General features: G+C 38.1%; 1 protein-coding gene across 1 annotated transcript; it reads right to left on the bottom strand.

Moving 5' to 3' along the window:
* Nucleotides 1–6,162: 6,162 nt before the first annotated feature.
* KLHL23 (kelch like family member 23) lies at nucleotides 6,163–19,324 on the bottom strand. Its single transcript, XM_074215750.1, has 4 exons — nucleotides 19,223–19,324; nucleotides 17,102–18,316; nucleotides 13,696–13,848; nucleotides 6,163–8,684 (listed from the first exon to the last, which is right to left on the bottom strand). The coding sequence occupies exons 2-4, from the start codon at nucleotides 18,312–18,314 to the stop codon at nucleotides 8,374–8,376; spliced, it is 1,677 nt and encodes a 558-aa protein (XP_074071851.1). The 5' UTR covers nucleotides 18,315–18,316; nucleotides 19,223–19,324; the 3' UTR covers nucleotides 6,163–8,373.
* Between the last annotated feature and the right edge of the window lie 494 nt (nucleotides 19,325–19,818).

The raw sequence follows: 19,818 nt of genomic DNA on the forward strand, positions 1-19,818 counted from the left end.
GCGGAGCCTGCGCGGGCCGGCCGGCGCCGCGGGGGGGGGGCGGCTGGCGGGCAGGCCGTTGTGCGCGCGCATCCCGCCCGGGCCGGGCCGGCGCGGAGCGGCTGCAAGCGGCGGCAGCGGGGCGGGGCGTGAAGCCAACAGGGCGGCCAGGTGGCGCAGCCCGCCGTCAGGAGGCCCGGGGTTCAAGTGCGGCCTCAGACGCTTGATACTGATAATGACCCAGCCGTGTGGCCTTGGGCGAGCCCCTTAACCCCATTTGCCTTGCAAAAACCTAATATTTTGAGTTTTACAATTTTCACCCAATCTTATTTCCTTCCCACCACCCCCCACAGAAGGCAATTTGTCAGTCTTTACATTGTTTCCATGGTATTCATTGATCCAAATTGAATGTGATGAGACAGAAATCACATCCTTAAAGAAGAAACATAAAGTCTAAGAGATAACAAAATCAGACAATAAGATTTTTTTTTCTAAATTAAAGGAAATAGTCCTTGAACTTTATTCAAACTCCACAACTCTGTATCTGGATCCAGATGGTATTTTTCATCACAGAAAGCTCAAAATTGTCCCTGATTGTTGCACTGATGGAATGAATGCGTCCATCAAGGTTGATCATCCCCCCCATGTTGCCGTTAGGGTGTACAGTGTTCTTCTGGTTCTGCTCATCTCACTCAGCATCAGTTCATGCAAATCCCTCCAGGCTTCCCTGAATCCCCGTCCCTCCTGGTTTCTAATAGAACAATAGTGTTTCATGACAGACATATACCACAGTTTGCTAAGCCATTCCCCAGTTGAAGGACATTTACTTCATTTCCATTTCCATTTCCATTTCCACCACAAACAGGTCTGCTATGAATATTTTTATGCAAGTGATGTTTTTACCCATTTTTCCTCATCTCTTCAGGGTATAGACCCAGCAGTGGTATTGCTGGGTCAAAGGGTATGCACATTTTTGTTGCCCTTTGGGCATAGCTCCAAATTTCTCTCCAGAAAGGTTGGATGAGTTCACAGCTCCACCAACAGTGTAATAGTGTCCCAGATTTCCCACAACCCTTCCAACAATGATCATTGTCCTTTCTGGTCATACTGGCCAGTCTGAGAGGTGTGAGGTGGTACCTCAGAGAAGCTTTAATTTGCATTTCCAAGAGAATTTATACTATAACTTCAATACTGTAGAGAGCTAGGTGGCACAGTATAAGGCCAGTATTGGAGTAAGAAAGACTAAACTTTCTATGCACAAATCTGATCTCAAACAGTTACTAGCTATGTGACCCTAGGTGATTCACTTAACCTTATTTGCCTCAGTTTCCTGAGGAAAGGAAAGTAATATGGAAAAGGAACAATAAAGTAAGCTGGAAAACGAAAAATGGGAAATCACTGTAGTAGCTTTGCCAAGAAACCCTAAATAGGATCATAAAGAGTTGAACACAATTGAAATGAATGAACTACAAAATCAATACTGTAAAAATGAACAATTCTGGCAAACTTAAGAACTCTGATTGATGTAATGATTAACCATGATTCCAGAAGCTTGATTACTAAAGAATGTTATCTAATTCATGAGAAAGAAGTAATGAACTAATATCTAGAATGTTCTCATTTTTGGATACATTTTTGGATGTGAACAATGATTTGTTTTGCTTGATTATGCTTACAGGATTTTGGGTTGGTTTTTTTTTTTCTTTCTATGGGAGCCTAAAAGCTGGTCTGGAGCAATTTCCCATGAAATCGGGAATGTCCTAATTTGTTCTAAGGGTATGGATACATACTTTAATACAGCCTGGAATGACTTGAATGCTAGATAATTGAAAGACAAAAATTTTGTTAAAAATAAATATATATTCTCTTCTATATATCTTCAGTCTTTCATCATGATCTGAAGATGAAGAAAAACATCAAATTCTTGGAGTTAGAGGAGGAATGGGCTCATTTATTTTTTTAAAAAAACCTAAAGACAACATGAACTCATCACCCATTTTAGACTTTCTAGAACAAATCATTTCCATTATCATCAAAGTAGAACCTCTAATGAATTATCCTGGACAATCTACAAAAAGACAGGTTTCACTTATTTGAAACAAGAAAATTACAGTGAGTGTTTCCCTTTAGATCTTTGGTGAATATTGTCACCTTGTATTTATTAATGTGATAGTAAAGTTTGTTTACTTTGTTCCTTTGTTGAAATGACTACACCAAAAACAGTTTATTGTACCATTGCTCCCGGGGATTTCTTGGCAAAAGAGTAGAGTGATTTATCATTTCCTTCTCTAGCTCATTTTACAGGTGAGAAAACTGAGACAAGTAGGATTAAGAGGCTAGCCCAAGTCACACAGCTACTGTTTGAGACCTGATTTGAACTCAGGAAGATCATTCTTCCTAACACCACTTTACTAATTGACATCCATCTCCAAGAAAAGTAATTGGTCTCAATTTTCTCAGTTAAAACTAAAAGGGTTGATAAAGTTAAGTCTTGAGAAGAAAGTTTAGAACGTCCCCTATAGATAGTATGATAATCAAATAGGAATAGAAGCATTCCCAATGTAATGAGGGTAAATCAAAATGCTCTTCTGAATTCCTGGTCACTTATATATAACCTGGAATGACTTGAACTTTGAGACAATTAAGCCATCCCTTATTGATCCTTATGCTGGGAGAATGAACTAAAGTGTTGGCAACTGAGGCTGAAAAAGCTGTCCACTCAGTAAACTAAAGAGAGAGAGCAGAAAGACCCCATTTACTCCCTCCCTTCTTTTGAACATACTGTTTGAGATTCTGTTAACTCTCCTATGGATTTTCAGAAAGGGGGGAAAAAAGAATGTTCCACTCCCAAACATTGCAGCATAAGGCTTTCCTAGAGTGTGAATTGCCCAAAAGAAGGTGCTTCCTGCAACTTTATTAAAAATGAGTGTTACCAGTAGTAACTCCAAAAGGATGATGGAGATAAAAGGAATAAGAAAGCTCAAGTCATGCCCTGGCTTGCCAAGAAATTCATATTTATGAGTTCCACAAACAGTGTAGGTCAGAGAAGAAAATGAAATATCTATTCATTGTTATCAAAATGTACCTTTAGGGGCGGCTAGGTGGTGCAGTGGATAGAACACGGACCCTGGAGTCAGGAGTACCTGAATTCAAATCCTGCCTCAGACAATAATTACCTAGCTGTGTGGCCTTGGGCAAGCCACTTAACCCCATTGCCTTGCAAAACTTCTTAAAAAAAATACACCTTTACCTTTCAGAGCATAATGGATCATTGACTCGGTTTTAAAATATTTATTAATGCACATTCAAGACTATGTGTTTTAAACATTTCTTTTTGAGGTGGAAGTCATAAATAGCTGTCTTCTGATAGCCACTCTGAAAAATGATTTTTTTCTATAAGGGACCTTCATTTACTCACTTTGGATAAGGCACTAGTTATGAGCCACTGCTAAGTTTAAGAATTTCCCCTAAAAAAATTTCCGATGAATACAAGAAAAACATTTTAACTCCCTGTCTTTGGGGTCTGGCTCCTCCAAACATTATACCCAGTCCTCTTAAGTATAGAGCAGACTTGTGGAAACTTGTGAGGGTCCATTTAAAGTTAGTTAGCATACTTGTGAAATGGAATTCAGCAAAGGAAAGGAAGACAATATAAGAACAGTGCTGAGAGTCAATGAAGGGAATAGTGGGTAAATGAGTAAGGCCCTACATGTTTACAGTTGACAAAAACAGGAATTAAAGTTAAGTAAGTATATGATTGAGTGGAAGATCAGGGTCTGAAATAGCATCAGAGAGAAAAAGCCTTTAGGTTCCACAAGATAGTACAAGAATTATGTCCTTAGGAAAAGCCAAGTTTCAGTTTCTTTGAGTTGTAGGGTTTTTTTTTTAAGAGGCAATAAAGGATCAGTGAGGGGCAGCTAGGTGGTGCAATGGATAGAGCACTGGCCCTGGAGTCAGGAGCACCTGAGTTCAAATCCAGCCTCAGACACTTAATTATCTAGCTGTGTGGCCTTGGGCAAGCAACTTAACCCCATTGCCATGCAAAAACCTAAAAATAAAAAAAAATTTAAAAAAAGGATCAGTGAAAATTTGTTTATATTGGGAGTTAGGAAAAGCCAGATTCTAAAAGGCACTGTGGAGGACACCAGAAGAGAAAAATAGGGGAAAACATCAGTGCTAAGGATTAAGAGGTTCAACATAAGAGTGGTTAAAAAAGGAGAGAGTCTGTGCCTAGAACAGGGGGAGTTGGGGATTTACATTTAGAGGAATAAGAGATTTAGCAGACTTGAAACTTAAGGAACCAGCTATAAGGCTAACAATAGACAGATAAAAACCTATACATAAGTATTTGTGTTATAGAGATAAATACTTGTGCCTTTAAGTGAAATAGTGCCATAGAAATGGGAAAGTTTTGATAGCACAATGCTATTCTCAATGTCTGGTTTGATTTTATTTTTATTTTAAAAATTAAAGGACAAATTTTAAAATTTTGATATGTAAAGGTTAGCTTGAGTTTTTAGCTGAAAAGGTCTCAATCAATAAATCATAGGTCTTAAGGTTTAAGGAAGACTTTCCAGCTATAAGGATCTGGAGAATGCTTGACTTCTAACCTTCCCACTGATGTACTAAATACTGTCCCAGATCAACTGTCAATAGTATTTACATTGATAGCCAAGGACAGACTGGACTCATACTCTATAAGAAACCAAAAAAGAAACCCTGCCAAGCCTAAGGTTGGGAGGGGACCATCTTGGGCACCCTATGAATTGGACAAAAGAGCTTTCAATAATCAGAAACTGTTACCCTTTTGCCACATGTGAACTTTGAACTTGAGCTCACTTTTTTTTGGATCCTGCATATAGGTGACTTTCACACAATTTGGGGGTATTATAAATTGTACATGAATAACCTATATCAGATTCTTTTTTGTCATAAGTGAGATGGGAGGGGAGATAGAAAAATGTGAAACTCAAAATCTTACAGAAAACAAATATATCTAAAAAAAAAAAAGTTGGGGCAGCTAGGTGGCGCAGTGATTAGAGCACCAGCCTTGGAGTCAGGAGTACCTGGGTTCAAATCCGACCTCAGACACTTAATAATTACCTAGCTGTGTGGCCTTGGGCAAGCCACTTAACCCCCATTACCTTGAAAAATCTAAAAAAAAAAATGAATATAAAACTATCTTTACATGTAATTGGAATAACTAAAATTCAAAAATAATTTAGGGGTACTTTTTGTACCAGCTATTTTTTTTATTAAAGATTTTGAGTTTTACAATTTTTCCCCCAATCTTACTTCCCTTCCCCCCCACCCTACCCCCACAGAAAGCAATCTGTCAGTCTTTACTTTGTTGTACATTCATCCAAATTGAATGTGATGAGAGAGAAATCATATCCTTAAGGAAGAAACAAAAAGCATCAGATAATAAGATCACACAATAAGGTATTTTTTTTTCCTAAATTAAAGGGAATAGTTCTTGAACTTTGTTCAAACTCCACGGCTCTTTATCTGGATACAGATGGCACTCTCTATTGCAGACAGCTCAAAATTGTTCCTGATTGTTGCACTGATGGAATGAGCAAGTCCATCAAGGTTGATCATCACGCCCATGTTGCTGTTAGGGTGTACAGTGTTTTTCTGGTTCTGCTCATCTCATTCAGCATCGGTTCATGCAAATCCCTCCAGGATTCCCTGAATCCCCATCCCTCCTGGTTTCTAATAGAACAATAGTGTTCCATGACATACATATACCACAGTTTGCTAAGCCATTCCCCAAATGAAGGAGTTGATTCCCAATTCTTTGCCACCACAAAACAGGGCTGCTATGAATATTTTTGTACAAGTGATGTTTTTACCCTTTTTCATCATCTCTTCAGGGTATAGACCCAATAGCTGTACCAGCTATTCTCATATCACCATAGTAAATATTACTCTAGATAGGCTGACTATATGATTTTAACTGTTAATCTTGGGGGGGGGGGAACTCACCATTCGGGGCTTGAGACAACAGCATTAGCCAATCTCTCTTCTTCAGCCCACAGGTGATATCCCTCAATTATGAAAGAGAAATAGTAGCTAATCAAGCTTCGAAGACCAAACTTATCATAAGAATGAGAGTTAATATAAGGATCCTCAGAGCTTATAAGGATTATAGATGCTTTAAAAGGGAATGGGAATTTAAAGAATGTTAAGAATGTTTCACTATTTTAATATTTTTTATTTATTTTAATTTTTTTTAAAATAACATTATTATTATACAGAAGGTGCCTCACCAGCATTTTTACCATAAGTAAAATTTACCAATCTGGAATTAAATCAAACACAGCTGAAATTTACCTTTATTCAATCCTTTCTTCAGAGTGCAAATTAAAAACATAAATAATATTTTTAAAGAAAATACAAACTGTTAAAAAGTATTTAGTAGGACAACCTTCAAGCATCTTCAAACACTTCAACCGGTTTTTTTAAATGTATAACTGATATTATTGAAAAACATTAATTTATTTAATCTTGCAAGAAACAGTGGATAAGCACTGGGGTAACAGATGTATAAGACACTGGCATCAACATGCTTACAATCTGTCAGGGAGACAGGATGAATACATTAGAAGGCCATAGGATTATAAATTTAGATCTGGAAGGAGCCTTATGAGATGATCTAGTCTAGTCCTCTAAATAACAATGCAAACTGGCCCAGAATTTGTTACTACAAAGTAGATCTAGATGAGTGGTCTTAGAGCTAAACCATGGTCTAGAGGGAAATTTACAGAGAGCAAGAGCTCTGTTAATCCATAAAAAGCAAACATGCCTGAATAAATAAATGTCTCACATATGTACACAATACTATTTTAAATGTAAGTAGATGCAATTGTGATTACTAACACAAATAAATTTTCAAATATTAATGAATTTATAGAAGGCTTTTGTAATTATATAGCTTCTCAATCAATAAAATAGAAATAAAATTCAAATATTAATGAATTCATAGAAGGCTTTTGTGATTTTTTTTCTCAATCACTGGACACTAATCAAAGCTACTATAATGTGGAAGTCTGAAATATTTTAACATTAAAAAAAAAGGAATCTTAATACTCTAGAAGGATTGTGAATCTCAAATACCAAAAATAAGCATTACAAGAGTTTAAACAAGAAGTGATCACTAAGAGTTAGGATAATCAAGACAGACCATACAAAGAAAACAGGACGGCTTAAACTAGATCTTGAAGAACTCTAGATAGAATTTAAATAATGATAGCATACTGAAGACAATGAGAAATTCACATCTACTTTTAAAAATACATCTCTAGACAAGTTCAACTTGGTAAACACAGAATTTCTCAATGTTTCAGTATTTCTTTTCCCTTTCCTGCCTTTGGACTAGATAATCTCTAAGATCCTTTCGAGTTCTAACATTCCTTTCTATTATATAAGAATTTTTAATACTTCAGACTGGACTTCAATATAATTCATCTTATTTCAGGAGTGTTTATTAACCTTTTTTTTTTTACTTTAGTGTTTAAAATTTAAACAATCTAATACATTCTTTCTCATTATTTGTTACAAAGAAAAATGAATTGATTGGGTTAAGAACACTAAAGTTCCTTCCAGCTCTAAAATACATTCTATGAAAAGGTAAAGTATTTCTAATCAGGGATGATATTGGGTATTTTTTTTCACATGCATAAACTATAGAAACCTTAACCTTATTTGCATAAAAGTTCACATTTTTTTTAAAAAAAACAAAAACTTTTCATAGTTAATACAAAATCTACCAAGTTAATTTTATTCTTCTCTCATTTTTTTTAGTTTTTGCCCTCCTTTCAGAATTAGGTTCCAAACTTTTAGGCAGTAATTGTTTTATATAACATTGCTAATACTCAATAAATATAAAATAATATCAATCAAGTCACTTGAAAAGATTATACAAACTGCAGGAGAAAAAGAAAACTAGACAAAATGATTGTGTCTAATTTCAAGTTACATTCTTTCACTTTACTGAGTTGAAAAACATTTTTAAAAATATTGAAAAATTATATAGAGGTAGAAAAGATATCCTCTATTCACTTCAGTCACCAGGTAGATTATACTTTAATATATGAAATGTTCATGACACTATGGCAGACAATGAATAACAATTTCACAGTATGTTTTTGATGTCTTGCCAATATTAATACTGTGAATAAAATGCAACGACTAACTAAAAATGTCTTTAAACTACCATTTATTGTGTATCTGTCCAAGTAAATATTAAAGATAATGTTACTTTTGAAAAGCATAGGGTATGGTGAATAACTCCAGTGATCAAACAATATTTTGGTACCAAAAAGATTCTTTATCCATTGGTACACTGCTAGCTGTTGTTTTTTTACTACTCAGTGGTTTTCATAGACTGCATCATACATTATACACAGAAACACAACCATGCGAACGCATGGCACTAGGAAGATTACCCACTATTTCCCATTTATTAAGTTCAGGATCATATTTCTCAATGCTCTGAAGATATGTTCCTTTTGAGTAGGAATATCCACCAGTCACATAGATGCATCCATTCATGATGACAGCACCACACTCCATTCTCCTTTCCATCATAGGAGCAATCTCTGTCCATTCATTTTGTTCAGGGTCATAGCATTCTGCAATCGTGGTTTGCCCCCCAACAAGATATAGCTTATTTTCTAATGGAATTGAACACAATCCATATTCTTTGAAAAGAAAAAAAAGAAAAATAATTTTAAAATTATAGACAAAATACATGAAACTACAAGAGATTAATGAATAGTATATACATTTTAAAACTAGCATACATATCACACTAGGATATTTTATTATTGTTGAATTGTTTCAACAATTGTTTCCTGCCCATTTAGGGTTTTCTTCACAAAGATACTGAAATAGTTTATCATGTTATTCTCTGGCTCATTTTACAGATGAACTAAGACAAAAAGAGTTAAGTGACTTGCCTCGGATCACACAACAAGTAAATGTCTGAAGTCATAGTTGAAGTCAGGAAAATGAGTCTTCCTGACTCCAGGCCCAGCACTCTCTCCATTATGCCACCTAGATTAGTATATATATATATATATATATATATATATACATCATTTCAAAATATGACTGCTTTATTTCAAAATATGGCACCTGACAGTTCTATGGGCTCCCACCTCCATTCTACCTCTCTAAAATTTGCTTCTATGATCTACAAATGTTATGCTTAAACTGAATCTTCAGATTCTGTATATGCAGAGAACTCTCTTCACTGAATTTCCTCGTAGTCATATTTTGACTTGACACTCATTTTTAGGATACATTATGAGTAATGCCTTTTCTCAAGGCAGACATGTGGGCTAGATGACCTCTATAAATAATTTCCTTTCACTTATATTAACATGGAAGTTGGCATAGCAGTAGCTGATCTATACAGTAATAAAGATCACAAATTATCTGCATAGCACTAAGGGCTGGAAGAGATTCAGGGGGGTCATCTAGTCTAGCCCAGCCCTCTCATTTTACCAATGATGAGACTAAGGACCATCAAAGTTTACTGTGACTTGCCCAAGATCACAAAGGTAGTTTAAATGGCAGAACCAGCACAAGAGTTCAGATCCATGATCCTATATCAAATACTATTTCTACTATATCATGCTATCTCCCCAATAAGCAATGAACTTCAAACATCTTATTTTCTTCTCTGGACAGACATATATAAATCTATTGTCATAAATACACTTTACTTCAATACACTGACTCTGACCAGATATGAAGACTCTAAATTCATAAAAATTTGGAGTTAGGAGAGTTACAAATATAAGAAACCTAGGAGCAAGTAAATGGAGATGTGGCACCCAACCTAAGAAAAGACTCCTATTTTCTATCCACCACCACTAAAAACTATAGTAAAGTCAATGATAGAGATGCCATAGAGTTCCCTTTTTCTATTGTTTCTATATTTTAAAATAATGAATTTCTTTGTTTTAAAAAATAAAGGCAAAACAAAGTAGTAACAAGAAAAAGAAACATAAAATCCATTTTAACCAGTTTATATTTATTTCTTATAAATGGGAAACTTTCATGGAGCATTAGATATTTTAAATTGGAACATCTAAATTTTCAGAGAGCATATGGCACTGCATATAAAGGACTGACCTGAGAATCAGAAACCTTAAACACTTATTAGCTGAGTGAATATAAGCAAATCACTTAGTTTCTCAATATCCCTGGCAACCCTCTAAGACTTTAAGTTGCAGATCCCCATTGGGAAAAGGAGTTCTCACACTTTTAATTCCCTACATGGAAGAAATAACAGATGTGTGGACCAAAAAAGAATTCTCTTTTAAACACTGAACAAAAACTTAGCCAGGTGCCTATTATTTAAAGGCAGTGTGCTAGGTACTATAAGGGATATAAATATGAAAAATAAGCTCTCCCATCCTTCAATAGTTTATAATTAGAGAAGGCAATGTGTGATAAGTTCCAACGAGCTATACAAATGGGGGAAAAAGTGATACAGGATTTCATGAAATAAAGAAAGGTGAGCTCACAAAAATATCTGCAGCTAAACATACACTGAACTAGTATATTATAATTTTAAAGTTAACATCTAGTCCAATATTATAATTTTACAGATGAGAAGGCACAGGCCCAGAGAGATTGTGACTTACCTCTGTAGCTTATCCAATGGTTGTGAAATAGCAGAAAAGATTATGATACATCAGTGTAATAGTACTGTCATTAAAAATTACAACTATGCGAGATATAAGGAATATGAAAAGACATGAAATAATTCTAAGTGAATAAAGCAAGACTAAAATAGTATATGAAATGACAACTACATAAAAATAACAAATGGAAAAGGAATCCTAAGAGGATGTGAGTTGGGAATATTTCTTCTTTTTTAAAATGTGAATATGGTTTTATTTAATAATTATATTGAGTTTTATTTCTTTATATTATGAAGCTGAGTTTCTAAGATGTAGATGAACTGACAATAGAGAATCCCTAATCTGTCAACATATGGGGTGCAAGAATCCAACTGTCATACAAGCCACAGAAGAGATGACTGTGCTAAGCCTCCCCAGGAAGGTGAAAGCTCAGTCTAATACTTGACTACTGACACATCTTTGTTTCCATTTTCTCACTGATTCTTGAAATTGTACTTTGCCAATGTTGCCTGACAATGTTTTAATATAGAAAAACAGGGATTAGAATGGTTTAGGATTAGAATTATTTTCTCTTTACCTACTAGCTGTGTGACTCTGAACAAGACATTTAATCTCTGTGCCTCAGTTTCCTTATTTATAAAATAGGGATAGGAATACTTATGCCTCTAAAGTTGTTGTAAAGTTCAGATTAGATGAAGATAATAAGAAGAAGAACTCCTATTTATATAGTGCTTTTTTTAAGGTTTGAAAACACTTTATGGGGGCGGCTAGGTGGCACAGTGGGGGGGCAGCTAAGTGGTGCAGTGGATAAAGCACCGGCCCTGGAGTCAGGAGTACCTGGATTCAAATCCGGTCTCAGACACTTAATAATTACCTAGCTGTGTGGCCTTGGGCAAGGCACTTTAACCCCACTTGCCTTGCAAAAAACCTAAAAAAAAACCCCAAACAAACAAAAAACACTTTATGAATATTAATTCATTTTATCTAATAATAACTCTGGGAGTTAGGATTTACAGATGAGGCAGGCAGTAGTTAAGTGACTTTCCCCAGCATCAGAAATATCTGAGGCTGGATTTGAATGCAGATTCTTCTGACTCCAAGTATAGCACTCTGTCTACTATAGTACCACCTACCTGGCTGCCAGGACAATAGAAGCCTTGTACAATAGTGAAATACAACATCAACCTAGGTTATTATTATTATTATTATTATTCCTTCAGAAGCAAAATGTGTCTAGGAGAATTTTCAAAATAATTTTAAATAATTTTATAACAACATTTATGACAATTATTAGCATTTGTATAGATGAAGATAATACTGGTTAGTACATTTTTCTGACATAAAACAAGAGAGAAGAAAGTAAAATTTTGTGAATTCACTACATATATATATATATATATATATATATATATATATATATGACTCTACAAAAGTAGACTTTACTTTGTCCCCTGTGAATTTCTATAATATGAGGTGGAAGGGGGGAGGGGGATCCAAATAAACACCTTTTTTTCAGAAAATAAAATCACAAATAATGACACTTGGAACACAATTTTAAGCAGATCAGCAGAAAGGTCTTAATCTGCAATAACCAAAGTTGGTACAAATTTGTAAATTTAAATTATTCTTTCTTGTGAATCATATAGAAATCTTTTGCTAAATGAGAAATTGTTAAAAGCAATTCCAAATGATATGTCGTTTCTAAAATAGAAAAATTAAGCACATGGTATAATTGTCATCATGCTATAGTTGATAATTTCCCCCCAGATGCACACAAAAGCACCAGTTAAAAGTGAACAGAGAGGGCAGACCACTTGTCACAAGCAGAGAATATATATTCTTTGTGTTTTTAAAGTATCTCACGGAATTATATACTACATTGCAGTAATATATACTAAATATCTGCTGAACCATTAAATGTCATTAACAAATCAGGTACAGTTTTTTATCAAAGCGTAAACAATCTCAAATGAAGTAATGACCTTAAACTGTACTTAAACAAAAAAAGTTGACAAAAGCTGCTTCTTTTGAATTTGCCATTAAAAATCAAGACTTTAGAAATATAAATTTAATAGATGAACCAAAACATAAATAACCAAAAAAAAAGCCTAAGCATAAAATAAAAAGCAAAACTATTAGATATGTTTTACTCACAGTGAAATGGAGTGTGTGTGGTAATAAAAACCATTTAAAAAGAGGCAGTTAGATGGCTCAGTGGATTAAAAAGCCAAGCCTGAAATCAGTAAGACCTGAGTTCAAATCTAGCCTCAGATACTTAACCTTAATCTACGGGAGAGGGAAATAAACCTCACAGACAGTATGGTCCACATAGTCTTGAAGAGTCAGACATGGGGCAGCTAGGTGGCACAGTGGATAGAGCACCAGCCCTGGAGTCAGGAGGACCTGAGTTCAAATCTGGACTCAGACACTTAATAATTACCTAGCTGTGTGGCCTTGGGCAAGTCACTTAACCCCACTGCCTTGAAAAAAATAAAAAAATTAAAAAAAAGTTTTAAAGAGTCAGACATGACTAAATAACAAGAAATCATTTAAAAATATAACTGGGGGGCTGCTAGGTGGCGCAGTAGATAAAGCACCAGCCCTGGAGTCAGGAGTACCTGGGTTCAACTCTGGTCTCAGACACTTAATAATGACCTAGCTATGTGGCCTTGGGCAAGCCACTTAACCCCATTTGCCTGGCCAAAGTCCTAAAAAAAACAAACAAACAAATCCCACCTCCATACCTACTAGCCAAATGACCTCAGGTAGGACATCTTAACTCTAGGTTGCCCCAGACAAATCTCTAAGACTGTGAATTGTAGAGCAGATGCCAATCCATCTGGATGAAGGAAGATTCTATACCAATGAAATCACAGGTCCAGTTAAAAAAAAAAAAGGGCATGGTACCATGTTCATTAAATCCACCATTCAAAAACATTTTTAATCTTACATGAGTCTTAATCCATTATTATGCTGATTATTATTATGCTAATCCATTGTTACATAGACATATTTTATAGTGGAAAGCACAAGTTGGGTAAGTATTTCTATTTACCTGGATGTGGACTGGAGGTAAGCAGACTCCATTCATTGATGTCTGAATTGTAACTCTGGACTTTATCATAAGTGCAGCTTCCCCTGTAACCACAATGGCCTCCAATGACATAGATGATTTCCCGTAAGACACAGGCAGTTGCATTTCCTACACCTGTATGTTAATTAAAATTATATACTTATATCTCACCATTTATCAAATTGATCTAACATCTACTACATAAAGATACAAGGCTAAGTACTGGCAAAGCTACAGTGATAAATAGTTATGGTCTCTGTCTTCAAGAAACTTACTCTCTAGTAAATAAGGGGTATTTTAAGACAAATAACATAAGACAATTGAAATAAATGCTATAAGACAGATTAAGAAGTGAATATTCCTAGACATTTAAAGGAGGGAGAAATCACTTTCAGAAAAGTCATAAGTTCTTTATCTAGAGTTCATAAACTTTTAAAAAATATCTCTTTAGTTTCCTTTTTAATACTTTTTATTTTATACATTTAAAAACATTATTCTGAGAAGGGGTCTGTCAGAGGTTTCACAAGACTGACAGGGGGTGGCGTAGTGGCGTAGTGGATAAAACACCGGCCCTGGAGTCAGGAGTACCTGAGTTCAAATCTGGCCTCAGACACTTAATAATTACCTAGCTGTGCGGCCCTGGGCAAGCCACTTAACCCCACTGCCTTGCAAAAAAAAAAGACTGACAAAGGAGGTTCATGACACAAAAAAGGTTAGAACTCCTGACCTGAATAATCACGTAAAACATTCATGCAGGATGCAGTAGTGGAGCAGGGTTTGAAAAATAAACAGAATTTTTACAATTATAGATTTAAGTAAGAGCATTTGGAGAGGAAAATAGATTCAGTAAAGATAAAGTAGGAAAGCAAGTTGCCTTTGGGAAATGATAATTCAGTTTAGATGGAGCAAGGGAAAAAAAATGAGAAAAATGGCTGTAAAGATAGGCTGAGGCCAGATCTGAAGAAAGTTTCTGAGCAGGGAAGTGACATGTTGAGTGTTCTGTTTTAGAAAAGTTATCAGAGGGTGGGCAGCAACATGGTGCAGTGAAGAGCACTAGGCCTATTGGCCTCATCTGTAAAATGGAGGTAATAATCACATATGTCTCGTAGGGCTGTTGTGAGGATAAAACAAGATAATCGTAAAGTCTTAGCAAAGCACACGGCCCACAATAAGCACTATATAAATGTTAGCTGTTATTATTAATATCCAAGATGGACTGAAGTGGGAAGAAATGAGAAAAAGATCAATTAGTCTATTGCAATAGTCCAAGAGGTAAACTTAGAATAGAGCAATGAAAAGGAAAGACAGGATTACTACACCAAAGTAACTGGCTATGTGGCCAAGGGCAACTTAGTTCTTTCTTGTATTTGTAAAATAGGGATGATACTTATAATCCTTACTTTTCAGGTTTATTATGAGAAAAGCACATTGTAAATCTTATGACTGCGTTAACATGAATTACCATTTTTGTCAAAAAGACATGGAAATTAGATTTGGAAAGGTGATGCAGATGAGGGAAGTGGGGGATAAAAAGTTTATAGGGAAAGATAACTCCCAGGTTTCATAACAAAAATAGGGAAATAAAGAGTAGGAAAAGATGGCTTGGGGGAATAAAATGAGTTTAGTTTAGGTGAGAATACTGGTCTAATCTTTTAATTTCTACTTTTAACTAAAATAAGACCTATAAGGAAGACCTCCGAGAAGGATCAAAACTGTTTTTAGACAATTATAGATAAATTTCTTAGTCCCTCTTCTCGACACATATTGCTACCTAGGAAAAAGTTTTAAAGGGACATATGAGAATTATTAAATAAAATAAATTAAAGATTGCATCTACCTTAGTGCAAAATAAGAAGCAGAAAATTCAGCTTGAGAACCCCTCAGGGCTGGGCTGAGACAAAGGTGCCAATAACAAGTAACAGATTGAAACTCTCCATTATAAATATCCATTAAGTATTTCAAGATAACCAAGATAAATGGAATGAAGATTATTAGTCAGTCAGCTTAGGAAAGGCACAACATATAATAAATTGTAAAATCACTGAAATAACAAAGAAACAAAAGTAAGCAGAAAAATGCTTCAGATTTCTAATATGCCTAAAATGATATTTCAGATTCTATTGCATTAACTACAGTTGACAGCTAACTATCAAGGCTTGCTAAGGCAACAAAGTCTTCATGCTTTTCTTTCTATAACCAACTTATTATTGCATTCCTAGACCATGTTAAAGAGTGACTTGTATATTTGAGTATGAATGAGTTTTTCTGACTGGGGGGGAGGGAGGTATTTCTGTCCTATAAATCACTTTATTAAAAGATTTGAATTAAATTGATCTTTCATAACAAAAAGAAATATTCAAGCATAAATCAAGCCCCTTGACTGACTGTATTGGGCCACAATTAGACAGATTTCCACATTCTCTTTAGTTTCTTAAAAGTACAAGAAAGCAACAGAGGAAGCACTTGATTTGAAATAAGGCAAATTTGGAAATATCTCCATTGTGTCTGTACAACTTTGAAAGCTACTCTGGTGAAGTATCATAGCACCAATTTTAAAATTAAATATATTTTTATGAAAAAGGAAAGAAAAATCAAGTGTTTTAATAAAACTTTAAAAAATAATAAAAAACTGTAAAAATAAGTTTAATAAACTTTCTTTGATATAACATGGAAGTATTTGCCCATTCCTCACCCATTCCAAAAACGGATTACCAACAGCATACCAGGTACTGTATAGGGCATGGCTTTTGCTCCCAAGATTTGACAGCAATAATAATAAATGAGACATCAACAAAACAAAAATGAGAAAAATTCTATAATAAAATGTTTGTTATACTCTGTAGGAGTCCAGATGACTAATCTATATCATGGTACAAAGATAAGAATTTTGAAGGAGGGAAGAAAAAATCTGTAATACATTTAGAAAGAAAAAAAGACCACCAATTTTTCAATTGAATGGAAACTGATCTAAATAGTAGAGAAGGAAAAAGTTTAAAGACAAAGTCATTCAACAGCAGGAAAAAAGTTAAAATATGAAAACTAAAATAAAATCATTTATAGTTTTAGTTTTGTCTTATTTTTTAACACAGACTTTAAAAATTATTAGGAAGTAAAGTTTGGTTAAAAACGTCAATAATGGCTTTCTGATTCAAAAAAGTTGCAAGATATTACTTTTTTTTCTAAATTAGTATAGGAATTATAAAAATGGTAGGGTATTCTATGCTACATTATTTGTGTATTCTACTATCAATCTTGAATAAGAGTGATGTCAAACTCAACAACAGGATACTTTGGATATATTGGGTCTTGCACTTTCAGTGAAAGAACAGGGAAACTGGTTCAAATTCAAAAGGCCACAAAATATATAATTTACAAAATCTGTACATACCTTTAATCATGTTTGCAATAGGAATCCATTTCTTTTTTAAAGGATCATAGAACTCTGCTTCTTCTGCTGGGGCTCCTTTTCTGTAGCCCCCCAAAGCGTAGACACAACCACTTAGGGTAACTGCACAATGGTAATATCTTGCATTGAGCATGGGGGAGCCTTCAGTCCACTCATCAGTTTCACTATTATAGATCCAGACAGAGTCAAGGGCTTCTATGTTATCTGTCCTATAACCACCTGTAACATAAATATTGGGTCCCAAACTTGTAACACCATAGCTTTCTCTGGTATAATCTGGTATTTCTGCTCCCTGAATCCAAACATTTATTAAAGGATCCCATATGTGAACTTCAGATAAAGGATGCCAATAATAGCCTCCAATTACATACATGGTAGCTGTGGACCTTTGGGAAACCTCCTTATGCATAGGACTCAGAGCATTATATATCAAGGCTCTTAACTTGTTTTCAGTTAGTAGGTGTCTTCTCTGCAGACTCAAAGCAGTCTTCAAGTACATTTGATCTATATCTATTTCTATATAGCTCAGTAGATCATAAATGCCTTCGATTCGGTTTTCCACATCATGTGCTGTCCACTTGATAACTGGTTCTATGACAGTTTCTTCTTTCCAAACACTTAAATTCTTTCTGGACAAAATAAAGAATAATTTTTCACTGCTGAGTTCAAGAAATTCCTCTTGTTGCCATACTTCCTTGAATCTTGATAAAAGCATTCTTCTGGATTCCTTCTCTAATTCTGAACACACATGAAATTCTGCAAAGGAATGCATTCCTATGCAATTATCAACATCCAGGTGCCTTACCAAAAACTGCTCACAAGCTTTCTTTACAGGAAAAAATTGCAGTAAGTCTGCTGCTTCAAGGAGGCTTTGCACATTTCTTTGGGTTATTCTGATTTGTGAAGTGTATGCATAATTTATAAGTCCTTCTAGAACTTCGTGGTGGATCCCAGGGAGTTTTATCTTATTTTTAAATTTTTCTTTCATGTCAGCGGTGAACATTGCTTTAAAATAATTGCTGCAGGCAGCTAAAACAGCTTTATGACAATGGAAGACACCACCTGAAGGACACTGAAGTGTTATATCAGTGAATAATCCATCGAGGTAGAATGTTCTAAATGCTTCTAAGAAATCCAAAGGATGAGAAGGATCTTTGAAAAGATAAACGTAATCTTCTTGCCCTTTGAGTGCCATTGCTGCAAGAAATATTAAATATATTCATTTAAAATTCTGTCAATAACCTTAAATTATCAAGGCTGCATATTCTAATCATCATAATAATCGTAAGGCAAAGGCTCTACCTCGATGAATTACAAGTAATATGACCAAGACAAGAAACAACACCCAGAACAAATTCAAAATATGTGTGGTTTGTATTGGAATAGGGTGATCAATGTGCAAACTGGCACAACATCGAGCAGCTCTTTGTGAATCTGGATGCAAAGACGCGAAACCGGCCGCTAGGGTCCTCCAGAGCAGCTCATCTGCCCGTCCTCACACGGACACACGGACACACACAGCCTTCCCGGGGGCTGTCCGTAGGGTCTGGGGCCCCTGGGGGGAGGGGAGCACCGCCGGGGTCCCCGCTCCCACAGGCTGCTCCAGCTGCTCCCAGCGAGTCCGACACCCCGAAAGGAGGCCGATCGGGGGGCGCAGCCTTTGAAACATACACAAGGAGGAAAGAAACAAAACGCGCCCCCGCCGCCCCCCGCCCCCCGCCGGTCCGCGCCCCCCCCGCCCCCCGCCGCCCCGAGCCCCCCCGCCTCCCGCCGGCCCGCGCCCCCCGCCGGTCCGCCCCGCGCCCCCCAGGGCCTCGGCCCCCCGGGGCTCCGGCTCCGTTTTCGGAGCGCGGGCAACCGCGGCCCGGCCCGGGGGCCCCTCCGGGGCGCGGAGTCTGAGGGGGCGCGCGGACCCCGGCCCCGCTCCGGGGCGCCCCGGGCTCCGGGCCCTCGAGCGCCCCCCCCCCCGCCTCGGGGCGCCCCGGCAGGTGCAGGGGGAGGACCCGGTCCGGCCGGCCCCCGCCGGGCCACCGTCCGCTGTCCCCGCCGGGGGGCGGCGGGCTCGCGCTCCCCCCGGGGGGGGGTCCCGGCCGCCCCACTTACCGCTGGCGCCCCCGGGCCCGGGTCGGGGGCCCCGAGAGCTAGGGGCACGCGCAGGCTGCGGCGGGCGCGGCGGCTCCTCCCGCCCCTCGGACCATCTTCGGCCCCGCGCGGCGGGGGCGGGGCCGCGGCGCGGCGGGGGCGGGAGGGGGCGGGGCCGCAGCGCGGCGGGGCGGGAAGGGGCGGGGCCTCGGCGGGGCGGGACCGCAGCGCGCCGGGGCCCCGCCCCCGAGGCGCAGCCGGGCACGCCGGGAAGGAGCTCCCGCCCCCCCGCGCCCCGTCCCGTCCCGCCCCGCCCAGGGCCGGCGCTGCGGGGCCCCTCCTCCCCTCCGGCCCGCCGGCTCCTCCGGTGAAGCGAGGCCACAGCGGCCCCGGCCGGCGCTTCCGAGTACCCGGGCGCGGGGCGGCAGCCTCCTGGGCCGCGGGTCCCCGGCGCCGCTCTCGGGGCGCCCCGCCGCAGCGGGCCGGGCAGGGAGCGCGCGGCTCCGGGGCACCTGCCGCCCGGGGGCCCCGCACGTGCCCCCTCAGCCGCACAGCTGCCGGACCGGCCCTGCCGCCTCTGCTTAGCCGCCGACAAGCCGTGCCCAGCGGGCCCCCCG

Source organism: Macrotis lagotis, chromosome 1 (genome assembly GCF_037893015.1).
Source record: "Macrotis lagotis isolate mMagLag1 chromosome 1, bilby.v1.9.chrom.fasta, whole genome shotgun sequence".
NCBI lineage: Eukaryota > Metazoa > Chordata > Mammalia > Peramelemorphia > Peramelidae > Macrotis > Macrotis lagotis.